Source organism: Ranitomeya imitator, chromosome 10 (assembly GCF_032444005.1).
Source record: "Ranitomeya imitator isolate aRanImi1 chromosome 10, aRanImi1.pri, whole genome shotgun sequence".
Taxonomy (NCBI): domain Eukaryota; kingdom Metazoa; phylum Chordata; class Amphibia; order Anura; family Dendrobatidae; genus Ranitomeya; species Ranitomeya imitator.
Genome location: NC_091291.1, coordinates 141,188,168 through 141,209,866, shown reverse-complemented (window position 1 = coordinate 141,209,866; position 21,699 = coordinate 141,188,168). Strand labels below are relative to the sequence as shown.

General features: G+C 53.3%; 3 protein-coding genes across 5 annotated transcripts in view; 1 reads left to right on the top strand and 2 right to left on the bottom strand.

Moving 5' to 3' along the window:
- Positions 1-4,697, bottom strand: part of NCAPD3 (non-SMC condensin II complex subunit D3) — a 28,334-nt gene extending 23,637 nt beyond the window's left edge. Inside the window, exons 1-2 of the mRNA XM_069741745.1 lie at positions 4,550-4,697; positions 1,648-1,790 (exon numbers count right to left, since the gene is read on the bottom strand). Coding sequence (XP_069597846.1) covers positions 1,648-1,790; positions 4,550-4,616 — 210 coding nt within the window. The 5' untranslated portion in view covers positions 4,617-4,697. The remainder of the gene's footprint in view (positions 1-1,647; positions 1,791-4,549) is intronic.
- Positions 4,698-4,935: 238 nt separating this feature from the next.
- Positions 4,936-21,298, top strand: VPS26B (VPS26 retromer complex component B). The gene is made up of 6 exons (XM_069741749.1): positions 4,936-5,271; positions 12,619-12,775; positions 13,119-13,283; positions 13,601-13,776; positions 14,041-14,183; positions 14,559-21,298. The coding sequence occupies exons 1-6, from the start codon at positions 5,049-5,051 to the stop codon at positions 14,703-14,705; spliced, it is 1,011 nt and encodes a 336-aa protein (XP_069597850.1). The 5' UTR covers positions 4,936-5,048; the 3' UTR covers positions 14,706-21,298.
- THYN1 (thymocyte nuclear protein 1) overlaps positions 19,464-21,699 on the bottom strand; it is a 5,041-nt gene continuing 2,805 nt past the window's right edge. For all 3 annotated transcript variants that reach the window (XM_069741752.1, XM_069741751.1, XM_069741750.1), the window contains exons 3-8: positions 21,098-21,270; positions 20,834-20,902; positions 20,667-20,759; positions 20,136-20,231; positions 19,714-19,864; positions 19,464-19,591 (exon numbers count right to left, since the gene is read on the bottom strand). In XM_069741752.1, the coding sequence (XP_069597853.1) occupies positions 19,548-19,591; positions 19,714-19,864; positions 20,136-20,231; positions 20,667-20,759; positions 20,834-20,902; positions 21,098-21,270 (626 nt within the window). In that variant the 3' untranslated portion in view covers positions 19,464-19,547. The remainder of the gene's footprint in view (positions 19,592-19,713; positions 19,865-20,135; positions 20,232-20,666; positions 20,760-20,833; positions 20,903-21,097; positions 21,271-21,699) is intronic.

The window sequence follows — 21,699 nt, the reverse complement described above, 5'->3', positions numbered from 1 at the left end:
TACACGAGGCAGGAAGCAGCAGAAGAGACGCTACACGAGGCAGGAAGCAGCAGAAGAGACGCTACACGAGGCAGGAAGGAGCAGAAGAGACGCTACATGAGGCAGGAAGCGGCAGAAGAGGCGCTACATGAGGCAGGAAGCAGCAGAACAGGCGCTACGCGAGCCAGGAAGAGGCAGAAGTAAGAGGCGCTGCACGAGGCAGGAAGAGGCAGAAGTAAGAGGCGCTACACGAGGCAGGAAGTGGCAGAAGTAAGAGGAGCTACACGAGGCAGGAAGTGGCAGAAGTGGAGCTGCACAAGGCAGGAAGTGGCAGAAGTAAGAGGCGCTACACGAGGCAGGAAGCGGCAGAAGTAAGAGGCGTTACACGAGGCAGGAAGCGGCAGAAGTAAGAGGCGTTGCACGAGGCAGGAAGCGGAGGAAGTAAGAGGCGCTACGCGAGCCAGGAAGAGGCGCTACACGAGGCAGGAAGCGGCAGAAGAGGCGCTACACGAGGCAGGAAGTGGAGATGCACGAGGCAGGAAGTGGCAGAAGTAAGAGGCGTTACACGAGGCAGGAAGTGGCAGAAGAGGCGCTACACGAGGCAGGAATCGGCAGAAGTAAGAGGCATTACATGAGGCGGCAGAAGAGACAGAAGTAAGAGGCGCTACACGAGGCAGGAAGTGGCAGAAGTAAGAGGCGCTACACGAGGCAGGAAGCGGCAGAAGTAAGAGGCGTTACACGAGGCAGGAATCGGCAGAAGTAAGAGGCGTTACATGAGGCGGCAGAAGAGACAGAAGTAAGAGGCGCTACACGAGGCAAAAGAGACAGAAGTAAGAGGCGCTACACGAGGCGGCAGAAGAGGCAGAAGTAAGAGGAGCTACACGAGGCAGAAGAGACAGAAGTAAGAGGCGCTACACGAGGCAGGAAGCGGCAGAAGTAAGAGGCGCTACACGAGGTAGGAAGCGGCAGAAGTAAGAGGCGCTACACGAGGTAGGAAGCGGCAGAAGTAAGAGGCGCTACACGAGGTAGGAAGCGGCAGAAGTAAGAGGCGTTACACGAGGCAAAAGAGACAGAAGTAAGAGGCGCTACACGAGGCGGCAGAAGAGGCAGAAGTAAGAGGCGCTACACGAGTCAGGAATCGGCAGAAGTAAGAGGCATTACATGAGGCGGCAGAAGAGACAGAAGTAAGAGGCGCTGCACGAGGCAGGAAGCGGCAGAAGTAAGAGGCGCTACACGAGGTAGGAAGCGGCAGAAGTAAGAGGCGCTACACGAGGCAAAAGAGACAGAAGTAAGAGGCGCTACACGAGGCGGCAGAAGAGGCAGAAGTAAGAGGAGCTACACGAGGCAGAAGAGACAGAAGTAAGAGGCGCTACACGAGGTAGGAAGCGGCAGAAGTAAGAGGCGCTACACGAGGTAGGAAGCGGCAGAAGTAAGAGGCATTACATGAGGCGGCAGAAGAGACAGAAGTAAGAGGCGCTGCACGAGGCAGGAAGCGGCAGAAGTAAGAGGCGCTACATGAGGTAGGAAGCGGCAGAAGTAAGAGGCGCTACACGAGGCAAAAGAGACAGAAGTAAGAGGCGCTACACGAGGCGGCAGAAGAGGCAGAAGTAAGAGGAGCTACACGAGGCAGAAGAGACAGTAGTAAGAGGCCTTAAACAGTGAGTTCACCTGATCATCAGATGTGAAAGGCAGAAGAGCCTCATACAAGTAATTCAGCACCTCCAGCCCGTTCTCCACAATATCAGCCTCCACACGGGAGTCCAGTGGCTCAGACTCTGTGAAGTCCAAGTCCCAGACGGAATCCACCCAGGCTGCAAGAGAAGAAACACCGGTGTAATGTACATGCAGGATGAAAGAATGGTGAGCACAGCTCCGGGGACTAATATATGCTCAGTACTGTAATGTATATACACAGTGACTGCACCAGCAGAATAGTGAGTGCAGCTCTGGAGTATCAGGATCAGTAATGTAATGTATGTACACAGTGACTGTACCAGCAGAATAGTGAGTGCAGCTCTGGGGTATAATACAGGATGTAACTCAGGATCAGTAATGTAATGTATGTACACAGTGACTGTACCAGCAGAATAGTGAGTGCAGCTCTGGGGTATAATACAGGATGTAACTCAGGATCAGTAATGTAATGTATGTACACACTGACTGCACCAGCAGAATAGTGAGTGCAGCTCTGGAGTATAATACAGGATGTAACTCAGGATCAGTAATGTAATGTATGTACACAGTGACTGCACCAGCAGAATAGTGAGTGCAGCTCTGGGGTATAATACAGGATTAACTCAGGATCAGTAATGTAATGTATGTACACAGTGACTGCACCAGCAGAATAGTGACTGCACCAGCAGAATAGTGAGTGCAGCTCTGGGGTATAATACAGGATGTAACTCAGGATCAGTAATGTAATGTATGTACACAGTGACTGCACCAGCAGAATAGTGAGTGCAGCTCTAGAGTATAATACAGGATGTAACTCAGGATCAGTAATGTAATATATGTACACAGTGACTGCACCAGCAGAATAGTGAGTGCAGCTCTGGGGTAAAATACAGGATGTAACTCAGGATCAGCAATGTAATGTATGTACACAGTGACTGCACCAGCAGAATAGTGAGTGCAGCTCTGGAGTACAATACAGGATGTAACTCAGGATCAGTAATGTAATGTATGTACACAGTGACTGCACCAGCAGAATAGTGAGTGCAGCTCTGGGGTAAAATACAGGATGTAACTCAGGATCAGCAATGTAATGTATGTACACAGTGACTGCACCAGCAGAATAGTGAGTGCAGCTCTGGGGTATAATACAGGATGTAACTCAGGATCAGTAATGTAATGTATGTACACAGTGACTGCACCAGCAGAATAGTGAGTGCAGCTCTGGGGTATAATACAGGAGGTAACTCAGGATCAGTAATGTAATGTATGTACACAGTGACTGCACCAGCAGAATAGTGAGTGCAGCTCTGGGGTAAAATACAGGATGTAACTCAGGATCAGCAATGTAATGTATGTACACAGTGACTGCACCAGCAGAATAGTGAGTGCAGCTCTGGGGTAAAATACAGGATGTAACTCAGGATCAGCAATGTAATGTATGTACACAGTGACTGCACCAGCAGAATAGTGAGTGCAGCTCTGGGGTATAATACAGGATGTAACTCAGGATCAGTAATGTAATGTATGTACACAGTGACTGCACCAGCAGAATAGTGAGTGCAGCTCTGGGGTATAATACAGGATGTAACTCAGGATCAGTAATGTAATGTATGTACACAGTGACTGCACCAGCAGAATAGTGAGTGCAGCTCTGGGGTATAATACAGGAGGTAACTCAGGATCAGTAATGTAATGTATGTACACAGTGACTGCACCAGCAGAATAGTGAGTGCAGCTCTGGAGGATAATACAGGATGTAACTCAGGATCAGTAATGTAATGTATGTACACAGTGACTGCACCAGCAGAATAGTGAGTGCAGCTCTGGGGTATAATACAGGATGTAACTCAGGATCAGTAATGTAATGTATGTACACAGTGACTGCACCAGCAGAATAGTGAGTGCAGCTCTGGAGTATAATACATGATGTAACTCAGGATCAGTAATGTAATGTATGTACACAGTGATTGCACCAGCAGAATAGTGAGTGCAGCTCTGGAGTATAATACAGGATGTAACTCAGGATCAGTAATGTATGTACACAGTGACTGCACCAGCAGAATAGTGAGTGCAGCTCTGGAGTATAATACAGGATGTAACTCAGGATCAGCAATGTAATGTATGTACACAGTGACTGCACCAGCAGAATAGTGAGTGCAGCTCTGGGGTATAATACAGGATGTAACTCAGGATCAGTAATGTGTGTACACAGTGACTGCACCAGCAGAATAGTGAGTGCAGCTCTGGAGTATAATACAGGATGTAACTCAGGATCAGCAATGTAATGTATGTACACAGTGATTGCACCAGCAGAATAGTGAGTGCAGCTCTGGAGTATAATACAGGATGTAACTCAGGATCAGTAATGTATGTACACAGTGACTGCACCAGCAGAATAGTGAGTGCAGCTCTGGAGTATAATACAGGATGTAACTCAGGATCAGCAATGTAATGTATGTACACAGTGACTGCACCAGCAGAATAGTGAGTGCAGCTCTGGGGTATAATACAGGATGTAACTCAGGATCAGTAATGTAATGTATGTACACAGTGACTGCACCAGCAGAATAGTGAGTGCAGCTCTGGGGTATAATACAGGATGTAACTCAGGAACAGTAATGTAATGTATGTACACAGTGACTGCACCAGCAGAATAGTGAGTGCAGCTCTGGGGTATAATACAGGATGTAACTCAGGATCAGTAATGTATGTACACAGTGACTGCACCAGCAGAATAGTGAGTGCAGCTCTGGAGTATAATACATGATGTAACTCAGGATCAGTAATGTAATGTATGTACATAGTGAGTGCAGCTCTGGAGCATAATGCTGCACACTGTATATGAGTAGCACGCTGCCGTCACGCTGGACGTTACACAATTGCAGGTCGGGCTCACCTTTCCTCAGGCTCCGGAACCCGCACCGGTCCAGGGCCTCCAGCAGCACCGCCGACTTATCCGCCATCTCCCGGTGTTTTCTGCAGACACCGCCGCTCCTCCGTTAGTTGCTGCCCAGCGCCAAAACCCAACACGAAATTACCAATCACAGATTGGAACGTCATCACTATGCTTCGCCTTCAGCCAATGAGAACCGAGGACTTGAATGTTCGTGTTACGGCCATCTCTCTTACTGGCTCAGGTAGCGGTTGCCCAAAAGAAATATGGCGCTCCTCCATTACGTCAGTAGCACGCTGCATTGACTATGACGCCTGCGCACTGGCTCTGCTTGGCCATTCGGGGATCATATTGGTGTCTGGCATCACAGTGACGTGCGGCGTCATCCAGGCCGAGCTGTGCGCGTGCGCAGTGTGCTGGATCCTCAGCAGCGGAGACCGGGGTCTGTGGAGATTCGGTGCTGTCAGCCGCCTGGTTCCGGGCCCTCGTCTCCGCCGCAGCCATGAGCTTCTTCGGCTTCGGGCCGGCAGCGGAGCTGGACATCACGCTGACGGATGCAGAGAGCCGCCGGCGGGTGGAGCACAAGACGGAGGACGGCAAGAAGGAGAAATATTTCCTCTTCTACGACGGAGAGACGGTGTCCGGCCGCGTCACCGTCACCCTGCGGAGCCCGGGCAAGAGGCTGGAGCACCAGGGGCTGAAGATCGAGTTCATCGGGCAGATCGGTGAGGAGGGCGGGGCTCTGCGCGAGCACGGGGGTGACTGAGGGCACTACAAGTCCCAGAAGGTGCAGCTGGGGGACCACAAGTGCCAGGATTGACGGGGTGCAAATGGGGGACCACAGGTGCCAGGTGATGCAGCCGGGGGACCACATGTGCCAGCAGTGCCAGGAGGTGCAAATGGGGGACCACATGTGCCAGCAGTGCCAGGAGGTGCAAATGGGGGACCACAGGAGCCAGTAGTGCCAGGGGGTGCAGCCGGGGGACCACAGGTGCCAGCAGTGACAGGGGGTGCAGCCGGGGGACCACAGGTGCTAGCAGTGACAGGGGGCAGCCGGGGGACCACAGGTGCCAGCAGTGACAGGGGGTGCAACCGCGGGACCACAGGTGCCAGCAGTGACAGGGGGTTTAGCCGGGGGATCACAGGTGCCAGCAGTGACAGGGGGTTTAGCCGGGGGATCACAGGTGCCAACAGTGACAGGGGTTGCAGCCGGGGGACCACAGGTGCCAGCAGTGACAGGGGTTGCAGCCGGCGGACCACAGGTGCCAGCAGTGACAGGGGGTGCAAACGGGGGACCACAGGTGCCAGCAATGATGGGGTGCAGCCAGAGGACCACAGGTGTCAGCAGTGACGGTGTGCAGCCGGGGGACCACGGGTGACAGTAGGTGCAGCCGGGGGACCACAGCCAGTGACGGGATTCAAACGGGGGACCACAGGTGCCAGCAGTGACATGGGGTGCAGCCGGGGGACCACAGGTGACAGGAGGTGCAGCCCGGGGACCACAGGTGCTAACAGTGACAGGTGGTGCCACCGGGAGACAACAGGTGCCAGCAGTGACAGGGGGTGCAGCCGGGGGACCACAGGCGCCAGCAGTGACAGGGGGTGCAGCCGGGGGACCACAGGTGCCAGCAGTGATGGGAGTGCATCCGGGGAACCACAGGTGCCAGCAGTGACAGGGGGTGCATCCGGGGGACCACAGGTGCCAGTAGTGACAGGGGGTGCAACCGGGGGACCACAGGTGCCTACAGTGACAGGGGGTGCAGCCGGGGGACCACAGGTGCCAGCAGTGACAGGGGGTGCAGCTGGGGGACCACAGGTGCCAGCAGTGACAAGGGGTGCAGCCGGGGGACCACAGGCGCCAGCAGTGACAGGTGGTGCAGCCGGGGGACCACAGGTGCCAGCAGTGATGGGGGTGCATCCGGGGAACCACAGGTGACAGGGGGTGCAACCGGGGGACCACAGGTGCCAGCAGTGACAGGGGGTGCAGCCGGGGGACCACAGGTGCCAGCAGTGACAGGGGGTGCAGCCAGGGGACCACAGGTGCCAGCAGTGACAGGGGGTGCAGCCGGGGGACCACATGTGGCATCAGTGACAGGGGGTGCAGCCGGGGGACCACGGGTGACAGTAGGTGCAGCCGGGGGACCACAGCCAGTGACGGGATGCAACCGGGGGACCACAGGTGCCAGCAGTGACATGGGGTGCAGCCGGGGGACCACAGGTGACAGAAGGTGCTGCCCGGGGACCACAGGTGCCAGCAGTGACAGGTGGTGCCACCGGGAGACAACAGGTGCCAGCAGTGACAGGGGGTGCAGCCGGGGGACCACAGGCGCCAGCAGTGACAGGGGGTGCAGCCGGGGGGACCACAGGTGCCAGCAGTGACAGGGGGTGCATCCGGGGGACCACAGGTGCCAGTAGTGACAGGGGGTGCAACCGGGGGACCACAGGTGCCAGCAGTGACAGGGGGTGCAGCCGGGGGACCACAGGTGCCAGCAGTGACAGGGGGTGCAGCCGGGGGACCACAGGTGCCAGCAGTGACAGGGGTGCAGCCGGGGGACCACAGGTGCCAGCAGTGACAGGGGGTGCAGCGGGGGGACCACATGTGGCAGCAGTGACAGGGGGTGCAGCCGGGGGACCACAGGTGCCAGCAGTGACAGGGGGTGCAGCGGGGGGACCACATGTGGCAGCAGTGACAGGGGGTGCAGCCGGGGGACCACAGGTGTTGGCGCTCCTGCTCTGGTTGTTACAATGTGTCGGGGGCTCCTGCTCTGGTTGTTACAATGTGTCGGGGGCTTCTGCTCTGGTTGTTACAATGTGTCGGGGGCTTCTGCTCTGGTTGTTACAATGTGTCGGGGGCTTCTGCTCTGGTTGTTACAATGTGTCGGGGGCTTCTGCTCTGGTTGTTACAATGTGTCGGGGGCTCCTGCTCTGGTTGTTACAATGTGTCGGGGGCTTCTGCTCTGGTTGTTACAATGTGTCGGGGGCTTCTGCTCTGGTTGTTACAATGTGTCGGGGGCTTCTGCTCTGGTTGTTACAATGTGTCGGGGGCTTCTGCTCTGGTTGTTACAATGTGTCGGGGGCTTCTGCTCTGGTTGTTACAATGTGTCGGGGGCTTCTGCTCTGGTTGTTACAATGTGTCGGGGGCTTCTGCTCTGGTTGTTACAATGTGTCGGGGGCTTCTGCTCTGGTTGTTACAATGTGTCGGGGGCTTCTGCTCTGGTTGTTACAATGTGTCGGGGGCTTCTGCTCTGGTTGTTACAATGTGTCGGGGGCTTCTGCTCTGGTTGTTACAATGTGTCGGGGGCTTCTGCTCTGGTTGTTACAATGTGTCGGGGGCTTCTGCTCTGGTTGTTACAATGTGTCGGGGGCTTCTGCTCTGGTTGTTACAATGTGTCGGGGGCTTCTGCTCTGGTTGTTACAATGTGTCGGGGGCTTCTGCTCTGGTTGTTACAATGTGTCGGGGGCTTCTGCTCTGGTTGTTACAATGTGTCGGGGGCTTCTGCTCTGGTTGTTACAATGTGTCGGGGGCTTCTGCTCTGGTTGTTACAATGTGTCGGGGGCTTCTGCTCTGGTTGTTACAATGTGTCGGGGGCTCCTGCTCTGGTTGTTACAATGTGTCGGGGGCTCCTGCTCTGGTTGTTACAATGTGTCGGGGGCTTCTGCTCTGGTTGTTACAATGTGTCGGGGGCTTCTGCTCTGGTTGTTACAATGTGTCGGGGGCTTCTGCTCTGGTTGTTACAATGTGTCGGGGGCTTCTGCTCTGGTTGTTACAATGTGTCGGGGGCTTCTGCTCTGGTTGTTACAATGTGTCGGGGGCTTCTGCTCTGGTTGTTACAATGTGTCGGGGGCTCCTGCTCTGGTTGTTACAATGTGTCGGGGGCTCCTGCTCTGGTTGTTACAATGTGTCGGGGGCTTCTGCTCTGGTTGTTACAATGTGTCGGGGGCTTCTGCTCTGGTTGTTACAATGTGTCGGGGGCTTCTGCTCTGGTTGTTACAATGTATCGGGGGCTTCTGCTCTGGTTGTTACAATGTATCGGGGGCTTCTGCTCTGGTTGTTACAATGTGTCGGGGGCTTCTGCTCTGGTTGTTACAATGTATCGGGGGCTTCTGCTCTGGTTGTTACAATGTGTCGGGGGCTTCTGCTCTGGTTGTTACAATGTATCGGGGGCTTCTGCTCTGGTTGTTACAATGTGTCGGGGGCTTCTGCTCTGGTTGTTACAATGTGTCGGGGGCTTCTGCTCTGGTTGTTACAATGTGTCGGGGGCTTCTGCTCTGGTTGTTACAATGTGTCGGCGCAGAGATCAGAGTCGGCTCTGGCGTATAAGGATACGTTCACACAGGGCGTTTTTGCTGCTATATTTTTTTTTTTTGCCTTTTACAATACCAGCAGAGCCTATGAGTTTTCAGAAATCTCCTGCACAGTCGCACACATTGTTTTTTTGTGTGATCTGCATTTTGTGCTTTGCTGTGTTTTTTGGACATAGAGCATGTCACTTTTCAGCGTTTTTGCTGCATTTTTTCAGTGTTTTTCGCCAATTGACTTGAATGGGTGTTGAAAAAACGCAGCCCAAATGCAGATATCATTATTTGCTACGTTTTTGCTGCTGAAAATCCAAGGACATTAGAATGGACAAAGAGAAAAAAAAACCGCACCAAATACATACCAAAAACGCACCTAAACCTGCCTTTTTGACGCAGCTTCTTTCCTGCCAAGAAAATCAGGTTTTGCTGCAGAAAAAAAATCAGCAAGAACGCGCTGTGTGAACTTACCCTAAAGGTCTCCATGAAGACCCCATTAGGATCGCTGCCCCCTGTTAGTAAGGAACAATCAGCAGCGGAAGCAGAGATCCTAATGTGGATTTCCAGATACCGGGAACGTTATTGATTTCTGAACTCAACTACAACTCCCAGTGTGGCCACTATGTCAGCATGCTGGGACTTGTAGTTGTTCAGTTGCTGTAGTGGTGACTGATTTCTACATAGCAGCACTTGGTCTCCAGGGTTCGGCCTTTAGCGTACATTTGTGCCCGGCCCCCGGGGGACACTGCGGCCCCTGTGCTCAGCTCAGGACTGTTTGATTCCTGCTGATAGAGGAAGTTGTTTTCTTATTCTGTTCTGATAAACATCTCCCACCTCAAAGAGTGACCGTTCCCGGACCCCACGGCCGCCCGCTGGGCAACCACCCCTCCGCCCGCGAGAAGGGAAACAGCTGCTGATATGAGGTCACTGGTGGAATGGACCCGAAGGCGACTACGTCCTGTGTGGAGCACTCTGCTCAGCCTGAGCCTGCTGATTCAGGAATAGGATACCAGAACTGCAGTGAAGACTGACAAAGTAGGGGAAATATACAGCAGGTGTAGGTGGCATTCAGGCTCTGGGGAAAGCTGGGTGGCACTGTGCAGGTATTCATTATTGGAGTCATCCAGCTGAGAATGCTCCATATATCATGTATAAGACGGCTCAGGATGGGAAGTGTCTGTGCAGCCGTGACCCTCAGTGTCAGGAGATCAGTGTGTATGGTATATGCAGAAGTGCCGCTGCTGGCGGGAAATGCGGAAGCCTCCAGCTCTGCGCCCCGGTGCAGGATTGCCGGCCGGCAGTAGTGGATGGCGGCTCGTGCAGGATCCGTTATATCCAGACATCCAGGTCTGTGGAGTCGGAGTCAGTGCCCATTTTGGTGGAATCGGAGTTGGAGTCTGTATAAAATGGACGGACTCCAACTCCTAATATATAATAAGTTGGGTTCAGTGCAGGATGTGCTGTAAATGTTTTCAGAATAATTTGGGAAAGTTATGAAATGTTCTATAAATGTCTGTTCTGTTCCTGATCTTAGGATCTCGGCATTTAGTGGAGATGAATCTGTGCTGCACTTTATGCACATGCTCAGCAGTGACCGATGCTGTGGAGTCAGGGAATTTGGGGAGTCAGGGGTCTGGCTTACCGACGCCACAGTCTTATCAGTAGTGGATGGCGGCTGGTGCAGGATCCGTTATTTCTTGGTATCTGTCAGGGCTATGGAGTCGGCAATCCAAACCACTGACTCCGACTCCTCAATTTCCCTGACCCAGACTCCACAGCATCAGTCACTACTGAGCATGTGCATAAAGTGCAGCACAGATTCATCTCATCTATGACCCCACAGCAACGGTCACTACTGAGCATGTGCATAAAGTGCAGCACAGATTCATCTCAACTAAAAGCTGAGATCAGGAACAGAACAGACATTTATAGAACATTTCATAACTTTCCTAAATTACGGTATTATGAAAACATTTACAGCTCATCCTGCATTGAACTACTGAAGCCAATTTCTTATATATTTTGGGAATCGCAGTCGGTCCATTTTATACCATCTCCACTAAAACGGACATCAGCTCCGACTGCACAGCCTTCGCACCAGTAGTGGATTGCTGCTGGTGCAGGATCAGTTATTTCCAGGCATTAGTACTGGAATGTGGCTCGTGCAGGATCGGAGATCTCCTCTACGTATTTCTACATGTCAGTGAATAGTCTCCTCTTCTTCCTCTTCACCTCTTTTCACATCCTCACACTCCTCCTCTTCCGCCTCTCCTCCTCTTTTTCACATCCTCAAGCTCCTCTTGCGCATCTCCTCCTCTTACGCCTCGACCCCTTCTGATCTTGCGCCGCTCTTCTTCTCCTCTTGCGCAGCTCTTCTTCTCATCTTGCGCCGCTCTTCTCGTCTTGCGCCGCTCTTCTTCTCGTCTTGCGCCGCTCTTCTTCTCGTCTTGCGCCGCTCTTCTCGTCTTGCGCCGCTCTTCTTCTCGTCTTGCGCCGCTCTTCTTCTCGTCTTGCGCCGATCTTCTTCTAGTCTTGCGCCGATCTTCTTCTAGTCTTGCGCCGATCTTCTTCTAGTCTTGCGCCGATCTTCTTCTCGTCTTGCGCCGATCTTCTTCTCGTCTTGCGCCGATCTTCTTCTCGTCTTGCGCCGATCTTCTTCTCGTCTTGCGCCGATCTTCTTCTCGTCTTGCGCCGATCTTCTTCTCGTCTTGCGCCGATCTTCTTCTCGTCTTGCGCCGATCTTCTTCTCGTCTTGCGCCGATCTTCTTGTCGTCTTGCGCCGATCTTCTTGTCGTCTTGCGCCGATCTTCTTGTCGTCTTGCGCCGATCTTCTTGTCGTCTTGCGCCGATCTTCTTGTCGTCTTGCGCCGATCTTCTTCTCGTCTTGCGCCGATCTTCTTGTCGTCTTGCGCCGATCTTCTTGTCGTCTTGCGCCGATCTTCTTGTCGTCTTGCGCCGATCTTCTTGTCGTCTTGCGCCGATCTTCTTGTCGTCTTGCGCCGATCTTCTTGTCGTCTTGCGCCGATCTTCTTGTCGTCTTGCGCCGATCTTCTTGTCGTCTTGCGCCGATCTTCTTGTCCTCTTGCGCCGATCTTCTTGTCCTCTTGCGCCGATCTTCTTGTCCTCTTGCGCCGATCTTCTTGTCCTCTTGCGCCGATCTTCTTGTCCTCTTGCGCCGATCTTCTTGTCCTCTTGCGCCGCTGTTCTTCTTCTCCTCTTGCACCTCTCCTCTTCGCCTCTTGCGCGTTTCCTTTTGCGGCTCTCCTCTGCTCCTCTTTCTCTGCCCCGCCTCTCCTTCTCTGCTCTTTTCCTCTTCAGCCTCTTCTCTGCACCTCTCCTCTTCCGCCTCTCCTCTGCTCCTCTCCTCTTCCGCCTCTCCTCCTCTTGCACCTCTCCTCTTCACCTCTTGAGCGTTTCCTTTTGCGCATCTTCTCTTTTCCTCTAATTTTGCACATCTCCTCTCCTTTTGCTCCTCTGCTCCTCTTCTCTTCTGCCTCTCCTCTGCTCCTTTTCTCTTCTGCCTCTCCTCTGCTCCTTTTCTCTCCTGCATCTCCTCTGCTCCTTTCCTCTTCTGCTTCTCCTTTGCTCCTTTCCTCTTCTGCTTCTCCTCCTTTTCTCTTCTGCCTCTCCTCTGCTCCTTTTCTCTTCTGCCTCTCCTTTGCTCCTTTCCTCTTCTGCCTCTCCTCTGCTCCTTTCCTCTTCCGCCTCTCCTTTTCTGTCCCGCCTCTCCTCTGCTCCTCTTCTGCCTCCTCACTCTTCTCTCGCTTTCTCCTCAGAGTTGTACTACGACCGGGGAAACCACCATGAGTTCGTGTCGCTGGTGAAGGATTTGGCGCGGCCCGGGGAGCTCTCACAATCACAGAGTTTTGACTTTGAGTTCACGCATGTGGAGAAGCCGTACGAGTCGTACACGGGGCAGAACGTGAAGCTACGGTACGGTGCTGGGGAATCTCACAAGTTAAAGGGGCTGTACAGAGAAAGATAAAGCTCTGTAACTTTGGATCAATATCTCTGATTGTGTCATTGAATGGGAACATTCTTGATTCCATCCAATCCTTCTCACAGCTGAGGGTCTGGTACAGTTATACTCAGTGTTGTGTTAAGTGCCGCAGCAAACATTTGTGTCCTGTCCTGACACTTTGTTGCAATGTGTCAGCGCAGGACTGATGCTGCAGATGGATCCAGAGTGCAGTAATGGCAGCGGAGGCCGGTGGTGTGGAGCGGATGGGTGCTGCGTTTTCTGCCGTTTTCACCTCTGCCGCTCTTGTCCGCCCAGGTACTTCCTGCGCGCCACCCTCAGCCGCCGGCTCAATGACGTGGGGAAAGAGCTGGATATCGTGGTCCACACGCTGAGCACGTACCCCGAGATGAACTCTTCCATCAAGATGGAGGTGGGGATCGAAGATTGTCTGCACATCGAGTTTGAGTACAACAAGTCCAAGTAAGTCTGCGCCCATCGTCTGTTTTCCGACCCCATTCACACGCTATCTTATTTTGGTGCAGCTTTCACCCTCCTCGGCTGTATTCACACTGCGGTCAGATCGCGGTTTATTGCGGTAAGGCGGCCCTGTATATTTGCTGCCGATTGACTAGTTCCAAATTTAAAAAGCAATGCATCAAAATCTTAATTAAAATGCTGCAGGGTTGGTGAGTACGACGTGTGAATGCGGCCACCGGCTGCAGCGGTCCTAATAAGCCCCCCAGTATACGGCAGCCGTCCTCCGGGTCTGAACGCCGCCCTGTTTTCTCCTGTAACAGATATCACCTGAAAGACGTCATCGTGGGGAAAATCTACTTCCTTTTGGTGCGAATCAAGATCAAACACATGGAGATCGATATCATCAAGCGGGAGACCACGGGCACCGGCCCAAACGTCTACCACGAAAACGACACCATCGCCAAGTACGAGATCATGGACGGAGCGCCGGTGCGAGGTACCGTCCACGCCGGCGAGTGTTCGGTGACTGTCTGTGTGGCGAGTTGGCACCCAGCTTTTCCAAACTGAACGGCACGTCTGCCCAACAGTGATTGCCCTGCCCCCATGTAATGTGCTCAGGAGCCTAGAAAAGCTGGGTGACCTCCGATATAGCCACAGGCCCCCTGCAGCACCCCCGCAGTGCAGCGACCATCTTTATTCTCCGGACTGATTACACTCAACCTCCGCGGTAACTTTTCTCCTCGTCTTCCTCGCCCTGTAGGTGAATCCATCCCCATCCGGCTGTTCCTCGCGGGATACGAGCTGACCCCAACGATGAGGGACATCAACAAGAAGTTCAGCGTGCGCTATTACCTCAACTTAGTGCTGATCGACGAGGAGGAGAGGCGCTACTTCAAACAGCAGGTGAGCGGCGCCCCCCGTGGTAGGAGTGAGGGGCTGCACACACTTTCATACACAGGTACAGTCATCTCTTTTCAGCCCTGTGGCTCTAGATGATGCCGCTCTGCTGGTGGCCGCCATCACTGTGCCGTCTGGATGCCACCGGATCCGCGATTGGTGCAGTGATCAGGTGACGGAAAATATCTGAGCGCATGCGCCTGATCACTGTGCCAATCGCTGGCTTCACCTGGACTATGCGGCCATTGTTTCCAGTGAGGGTCCCAGGTGTCAGATCCGTAAAGTGATGGCGTATGCTGGCGACACACAATCGGGCGGGACGTCTGCATGCTTTTTGGCCACACCAGATTATCGTGCCTTCTCCCGTCCTCTCTCCTCCAGGAGGTGGTGTTATGGCGTAAAGGAGACATCGTGCGGAAGAGCATGTCTCACCAGGCCGCCATCGCCTCGCAGAGATTCGAGGGAACGCACCCCGACAACCGGCCTCAGCTGAGCGGGGCGGCTGCAGGAGACCAAGAGAACGAGTGACTGCCTGTTCAGTAGGACAACGGCTTCATTAGTGACTAAACAGACTCTCGGAGCCCACCCGTCCGCCACCCGCGACCCCACGGACACTCGGTGGGTCAAGCTTGCAGAGGGGCACGGCCGGCGTCTCTTTCGGGGCCGGCTGTCCGTTCCTTTTGCTGCTACTTGACATTGTGTAACATAGGGGTGGGGGAGGGAGGGGATCGCGCTCTCTTAACCCTTTGTGTTTATACTTTTTATGCTCTCATCGGCTTGTCCTTGTCGCAGTTGAAGCCCCGCACATCGGGCTGGAGGTCCTAAGGGTCAGTGCCCCTTCACCGTGTGGTTGTAGTTAGTGCTGACCCTCGACTATCGGTGCCCATATAGGACCCGACTGTCCATTCCAAGCACCTCTCACCAGTGCAGCGCTGCTCTGACCACCAGGGGCGCCGTCGCTCTGCTTTACCCCGTCCGTGGATTCAGACGCACAGGACGGACCGTCTCCGTTATATAGACAGTATAAAGGGGGATAATCAGGAGATGCATGCTGGGAAGAAGCCTCGCAGGTACAGTAGCTGGATCTTAAAGGGACAGACTGTGCCGAAGTCACAAAAGTTTTCTGTTGCCGGTCACAAGCCGCTCCGACGCGCGCTGCCATAGACTTCACTGCACTCAGACTCGCTCGCAGTTGTCTGCGATTTTTTTTTTTTTTTTCTTTCTAATTGTCTCACAGACCAGTGCTGCAGAAGTTTTGGGTTGGGCGATTTGTCTGAGAATTGTTGCCCCATGACACAAGTCGCAGGGTGGCCACGGAAACCTCTGAGGAGCGGCTGATATCAGTCACAAATTGATGGTAAAATCCAGGAGGGGTCGCACAGTAGTGATCGGGGGCCTGGGAGGTTCTGCACCTCAGATAAGTCATGAGACTGGAGGACACGGTCTGTGGTGGCTGATAAGTGAGTACATCTGGCCGGAGGTTTGGACTTTGGCCGTGACGCAGATTACACAGAGTAATGCCAGTAAATGGGGTCCCTCGGCCACCCCACGGCACCGTGACAAGCAAGGTACCATGGTTCACTGTCACGGTGGTGGTACCGGGCGGGTTACATCGCTACCTGATTCACCCGCATTACGCCACGATGTTGCTGTCATTGTGTCCTGGTCGTACGCCGGTTACCATATGACTGTGGTATGGTGTCGGGTGAAGTCACGGAGGTTCTGACCTCGGAGTCCAGGTCCATTGAGTGCCGGCGCTGGTATCTCATTCACGATCTGGTTTTATATAAGCTAAAAAAGGAGGACCCCATCTCCTTAAGTGGGGGGCGGTGAACTATGGGACCCCCCCAACAGATCCAGAGAGAAAGGTGGCCGTGACTGTTCAGCGCCGTGGTGCCTTCGTGGTTTTCCGTGCACAATGTGGCCCCAGTAACAGCACAGTCATCCCCGGGGCCCTGCCGTGCAGAGAAACAATGGCTGAAATGCCGCCCCTTTAATCTCTGGGTGGGTAATGGTCTCAGAGGTCTGACCCCCACGATCATAAAGTCCCAGTGCTTACTTTATATGATTGATATACCTCTAGCAAGAACTGGAAAGTTTACGGGATGGGTGTTCTGGAATCCCCTCTGGGACTGGACGGCGTCCCCCTCCTCTATTCACAGACGGTCATTCAACGTGGGGAGACTGACACTGACTGTAAATCACATCGGGATGACCGTCCTATAGTATAGGCATGAAGGAACTGAAGGGGTTAAATTAAAGGGGCGCCTTCTGGCTGCACATCCCACCGGGCCTCCATTAGGACAAGCTCCTTCTGAATCTCATCAATGTTCAACAGCATCGTCCTCTGCGCGCAGCGGCCAAAACGTGCGACCCCACCGCTTTTATATACAATAGGGCATTAATATGCGTTTTTGACGGAGGTCGGGCCACGCTCCTGACAAGTCTGTTAGCAAATGCTGGAATCCCCATGAAATAACCGCTCTGGAGCAGATTTCCATGTGTAGTCCTCTGTTTTCCCTCCTGGAAATGGTAGAAAACAATGCGACAATTTGCGTCACGTAACAGGGGGGTGTAAATTTTTACCATGTCTGATACTGATGATGAGACCACGTGGGGACATGGCTCAACAACAGTGGAATGCCCAGCTGTCAGGTTGGTTATGCATTGCCAGGAGGGGTAAAAGAGGATCGACACAAAGCAGAATCTCCAGATTTTTTTTTTCCTAAATGGGTAATTTTAATAATTTACTAGATTAGACCTGTCCATCATCCTGCAAAATGGACGAACATTTAGACTTCAACCTCCACGCACGCCATAACTCGCCGTCTCACTTATTGTCAACCTCACAGTATTCTTTTCTAGCTGCCATTCGTGTTTACAAACAAAATCTCCCCCCAAAAACGTTAATTTACTTTCCACTTTGACTCATCAAATCCGTTGCAAGGACGGCAATGGACCAAAATATGGAGAGGAGCGAGCAAAGCCGAGTGTATATCATATACAACTGGCACATCTCTCACATGTAAGGTAAGGGTTAAAGGCGGCAGTATCAGTATTTTTTGTTTTATGTTAAAATAATGAAAAAAAATGTATAAAAGTGAAGTCCCAGTATTTCACGTCTCCCGGGGTACAGTAATGGGTACGGACGCTGCCCCTGGTACATGGTATATTGCAGTGTATTTATTAGGTGGGCACTGATGTATTGCACTTTGCACCCATGGCTGTGCCTCTAACGCCACTAGTAGATTGTAAGCTCTTGGGAGCCAGGCTTCGGCGCCCGCACTACACGTCTGCGAGAATCATTTGGACACATTGCAGAAAGGTTAAAGTTCACCCTCGATCCAAAAATCAACCTCCATTCCGACTGCAGTGTTTATTTCCCATGGTTCATTGTATAAATGTCTATTTTACATTGTTTTTATTAGTCTCAGATTAAATAACAATGTCTCAGAATGAAGAAGGGTGCTTATTATGTGGGGGGCCCGATCCTTGGCCGAAAGGTGCTTCTAGAGCGGACAAAGCCCTCCTCGTGCAGAAAGGTGCTCATTATGTTTAAGAGAGCGCTTATTGTACAGGGGGAGTCTCATTGGCTGAAGGGGTGAGCGGAGGGGCTGCTCAGTGCAGGGGGCTGCTCCTGAGGCAGATGCTCCTTGTGCAGGGGACTGCTCCTGGGGTGGAGGGGGCTGTTCCTGGGATGTAGGGGGCCTCTCCTGGGGTGGAGGGGGCTGTTCCTGGGATGTAGGGGGCCTCTCCTAGTGCGGAGGGGGCTGTTCTTTGTAGTGAGGGTCGGTCCTGGGGTGGAGGGGGCCTCTCCTAGTGCGGAGGGGGCTGTTCTTTGTAGTGAGGGTCGCTCCTGGGGTGGAGGGGGCCTCTCCTAGTGCGGAGGGGGCTGTTCCTGGGATGTAGGGGGCCTCCCCTGGTGCGGAGGGGGCTGTTCTTTGTAGTGAGGGTCGCTCCTGGGGTGGAGGGGGCCTCTCCTGGTGCGGAGGGGGCTGTTCCTGGGATGTAGGGGGCCTCCCCTGGTGCGGAGGGGGCTGTTCTTTGTAGTGAGGGTCGCTCCTGGGGTGGAGGGGGCCTCTCCTAGTGCGGAGGGGGCTGTTCTTTGTAGTGAGGGTCGCTCCTGGGGTGGAGGGGGCCTCTCCTAGTGCGGAGGGGGCTGTTCCTGGGATGTAGGGGGCCTCCCCTGGTGCGGAGGGGGCTGTTCTTTGTAGTGAGGGTCGCTCCTGGGGTGGAGGGGGCCTCTCCTGGTGCGGAGGGGGCTGTTCTTTGTAGTGAGGGTCGCTCCTGGGGTGGAGGGGGCCTCTCCTGGTGCGGAGGGGGCTGTTCCTGGGATGTAGGGGGCCTCCCCTGGTGCGGAGGGGGCTGTTCCTGGGATGTAGGGGGCCTCTCCTGGGGCTGAGAGGTGTGTGCATTAGCTGGAGGTGGGTTGTCCAATGGACGGACCACACAAGACCTGGGGTCCCATCTCCATATTCTCTGCTCTATTGAAGCTCCCGGGCACAGTGCATTGTGGGCCGTGGGTACGTTATGGAGCATTTACACCAGTAATCGGCCATTGAGATTATTCACCGGTGTCGGCGCTCATTAGTCGGGTGATCGGATCGTTTACTGTGATAATGGAGCAATCGGATCTGACAACAATGGAGCTAAACTGTAGTCTGTTTCCAGGGGCGACGCAGGCCTTGCCTCTAATTACGGCGGTTTAGGCCCCGATTCATTGTTGCTTTTGCGCCTCTTTTCTCTTTATGGCCCTTATTCTTTGAAAGCTTTTGACTCCTGATTTATTGGTTTCTTCTCTACACCACTGGTGGGCGAATATTTGTGTCTCCTGATGTTTCCGCCTGATTCATCACTTGTGACTTTTTGGCGAATGTAACTGCAGAGGGCGCATTGTAGCTTCCCGGTTACGGATGTAAGTCCCGGTCTGATTGCAGATCTACTGCCCTGAATAATCGCGTTATACTGTTACAGGGATTGTCCGTGACTTAGGTCATCACTAGAAAAGCGAGGGGCGGTCTGACACCCGGCCCCCCGACTAATCAGGTGTTTCCAGGTCCCAGCACGGCCAGATGGAAGGTTTTGGGACAGCACAGCGCCCTACATGATAGTGGCCATTACTGGTACTGCATCTCCGCTATTGAAGCGTGTGATTTGAGCTGCAGTACTGGGAGTGACCACTACACAGAGTATGGCGCTGTGGGACCTGCAAACAGCTGATCAGGGGGCAGCTGACCCCAGAACTCCAGACAGGGACCCCAGATCTCCACTCATGAACCACAAAACTAACCTTAAACTTTTAATACTATAAAAAGTAGGAAAAAAAAGCAAAGAAGAGGTGCAGACGGTCGCTCAGTCGTCACTTTCCTGCTACGGGGTCTTCTCTTCCAGGCTCAATATAAAGTCAAACTCCTCTGTAATAAGAAAAGACCAGCCTTATATAAAGCTGCGGTGTAGCCCGACGTTTTATAACCGTAAGAGTAGCCACAACGCCCCCTAGTGGCAGCGTCCAGGACCTCGGGCCCTTTACACCCACCTTGTGTTAGCGGCTGCACAGACAGCCTCGCTCGGGTGAAGAGCGCCACGGCTCGGAGGGGGCCGCCGTCCGTCTTGTGCTTTTGGTGCAGGGTCTTCAGTTCCGCCAGAGAAATGTAACGTCTCAGCATTCGGACAAACTGCACATCCACCTGTAAGGAGCGGGGGGCACGGATAGTGCGGGTTTATGGATTTTCAGAGAGGAGGAGTGCATTGTGGGAACTGACATGACGGCCGGACAATCCACATAAACAGCACCACCCCTATGTACAGGTTATGTCTGGTATTGCAGCATGGTGACACTGAAATGCTTGGGAGGGCGGAATGAGATGTAATACCAGACATGTCCTGCAATCATGGGTGGCGCTGTTTAGTAGAAACGCCATTGACCTCTTACTAGCTGTGACGTCGGGGCGCGCTCACCATGCACCATTTCGGGTTGTCTTTATTGCTGGCAGCATCATAATGTGGATTCTTTGAATCAAACTGTGTGTGGTCCGGGTGGGCTTCCTTCACAACCTAGAAAAAAGGCAGGACAGGAAACAAGTGACAACCTGCGGTGCCTCGCTCCTGTCAGCAGCCATCCACAAACCTAATGGCACCGTCCGTTATCTCGCTCCATCAAGAAACTGGTCATATTTTTTGTCTTTCTTCAGTCTTACCATTTTGTGTATGCAGCCCCCATGCACAACTATTCATAACCCGATCCTGCAGTCACACGCTGAGGGGGCAGAGGGAACGGAGTGACGCGAGATTTTGCCACCATCTCACTGATCAGACCACACCGGGCCTGTTTGTAGTCTGTAACCATGGAGACACATAGCTATGCATGGGAGCTGTGTACATAAAACAGTAAAGTTCTTCTAATCCTGTAATAAGTCAGGTGTCCACCCTGGGATTGGTTATGACGTTCCTGACAGTATCGGCTCATAGACCCCCGCCCGCCGGACCCACCTTGACAATTCCCGCGATGCCGGGCTCCTTGCAGTTGCTGTGATAGAAGAACGCCTCCTGCCCGATCTTCATCGCCCTCATGAAGTTTCTCGCCTGGAGACATAAAAGTATAAAATAATCAATAATGGACCCGGTTCTGCTGTCGGTCTCATCCGCGGGTCCCGGACCTGGTAGTTCCGGACTCCGTCCCAGCTCGCCGTCTGGTTCGGCTGCGACTTCAAATCTTCTATACCAAACTGAAAAACATAAAAAAACTAAATTGTGACCCGTTCTGTACATACAGCTCCTAGGCAGAGCCATGCGTCTCCATGGTGACAGACTACACAATAAGCCTGTGTAGTCAGATCATCCCGTCGAACGCCCACCCGTACATTCACCACATTACTTAGGAGGAGGGGGCACGGATGTGAGTGATAATCCCCCGCCCTGACCTTCATGTCCATGCTTTTCTCCATTCTGCTCTCAGGCTCAGACTTCATCAGCCAGCAGTGATAATCTGCCTTCCGACTGTCAGCAGAGGTGGACGGCCCGGCCACTTTCTTTTGAGTCCTCCCAGCTTTCTTTGCCCCCAAGTTGCCCCCTGGGTCACAATCATCTTTTCCATCTGCAGTAATAAAAGATTTTTTCAGAAATAGTGTTTTTCAGGTCATTTCTACTTTGGTGTAAGAAAAATTGGAAGCCATCAAGAAGCTGCTGTTGCCAGATCTGTCCCGCCGCTGAGGAGTGGTGCTGTGAATGGTCATGTAACCAGCACATGGGGGCCGCCTGCTCTGGACCTCAGCATGGAGCGCCTCTTGGTGACTCGAGCAGTCTAGTATCTAGTCACAACAGCTCTGCTCCACGTGAAGACGGCAGGAACGTTACAGTACAAGAATCAACTGTAGGAACTATAAACCAGGTAAGATCCGTCAGCAGCTGCTTGTTGATGGTTTCCAGGCCACGTACAGGAAAAGCAATAAGAATACAGAACACTGTCTGGGATCTGCAGCCGCCAATGTCGTTCCCAGCATCGGACTTATGCCTGTCGTCCGGA

What these genes read in the sequence shown, in the direction of transcription:
- VPS26B (XM_069741749.1), top strand. Translation starts at nt 5,049, where the DNA reads ATGAGCTTCTTCGGCTTCGGGCCGGCAGCGGAGCTGGACATCACGCTG. An exon ending in CGAGTTCATCGGGCAGATCG is followed by an intron (nt 5,272 to 12,618) that starts GTGAGGAGGGCG and finishes CTTTCTCCTCAG; the next exon opens with AGTTGTACTACGACCGGGGA. An exon ending in TTTGAGTACAACAAGTCCAA is followed by an intron (nt 13,284 to 13,600) that starts GTAAGTCTGCGC and finishes CTCCTGTAACAG; the next exon opens with ATATCACCTGAAAGACGTCA.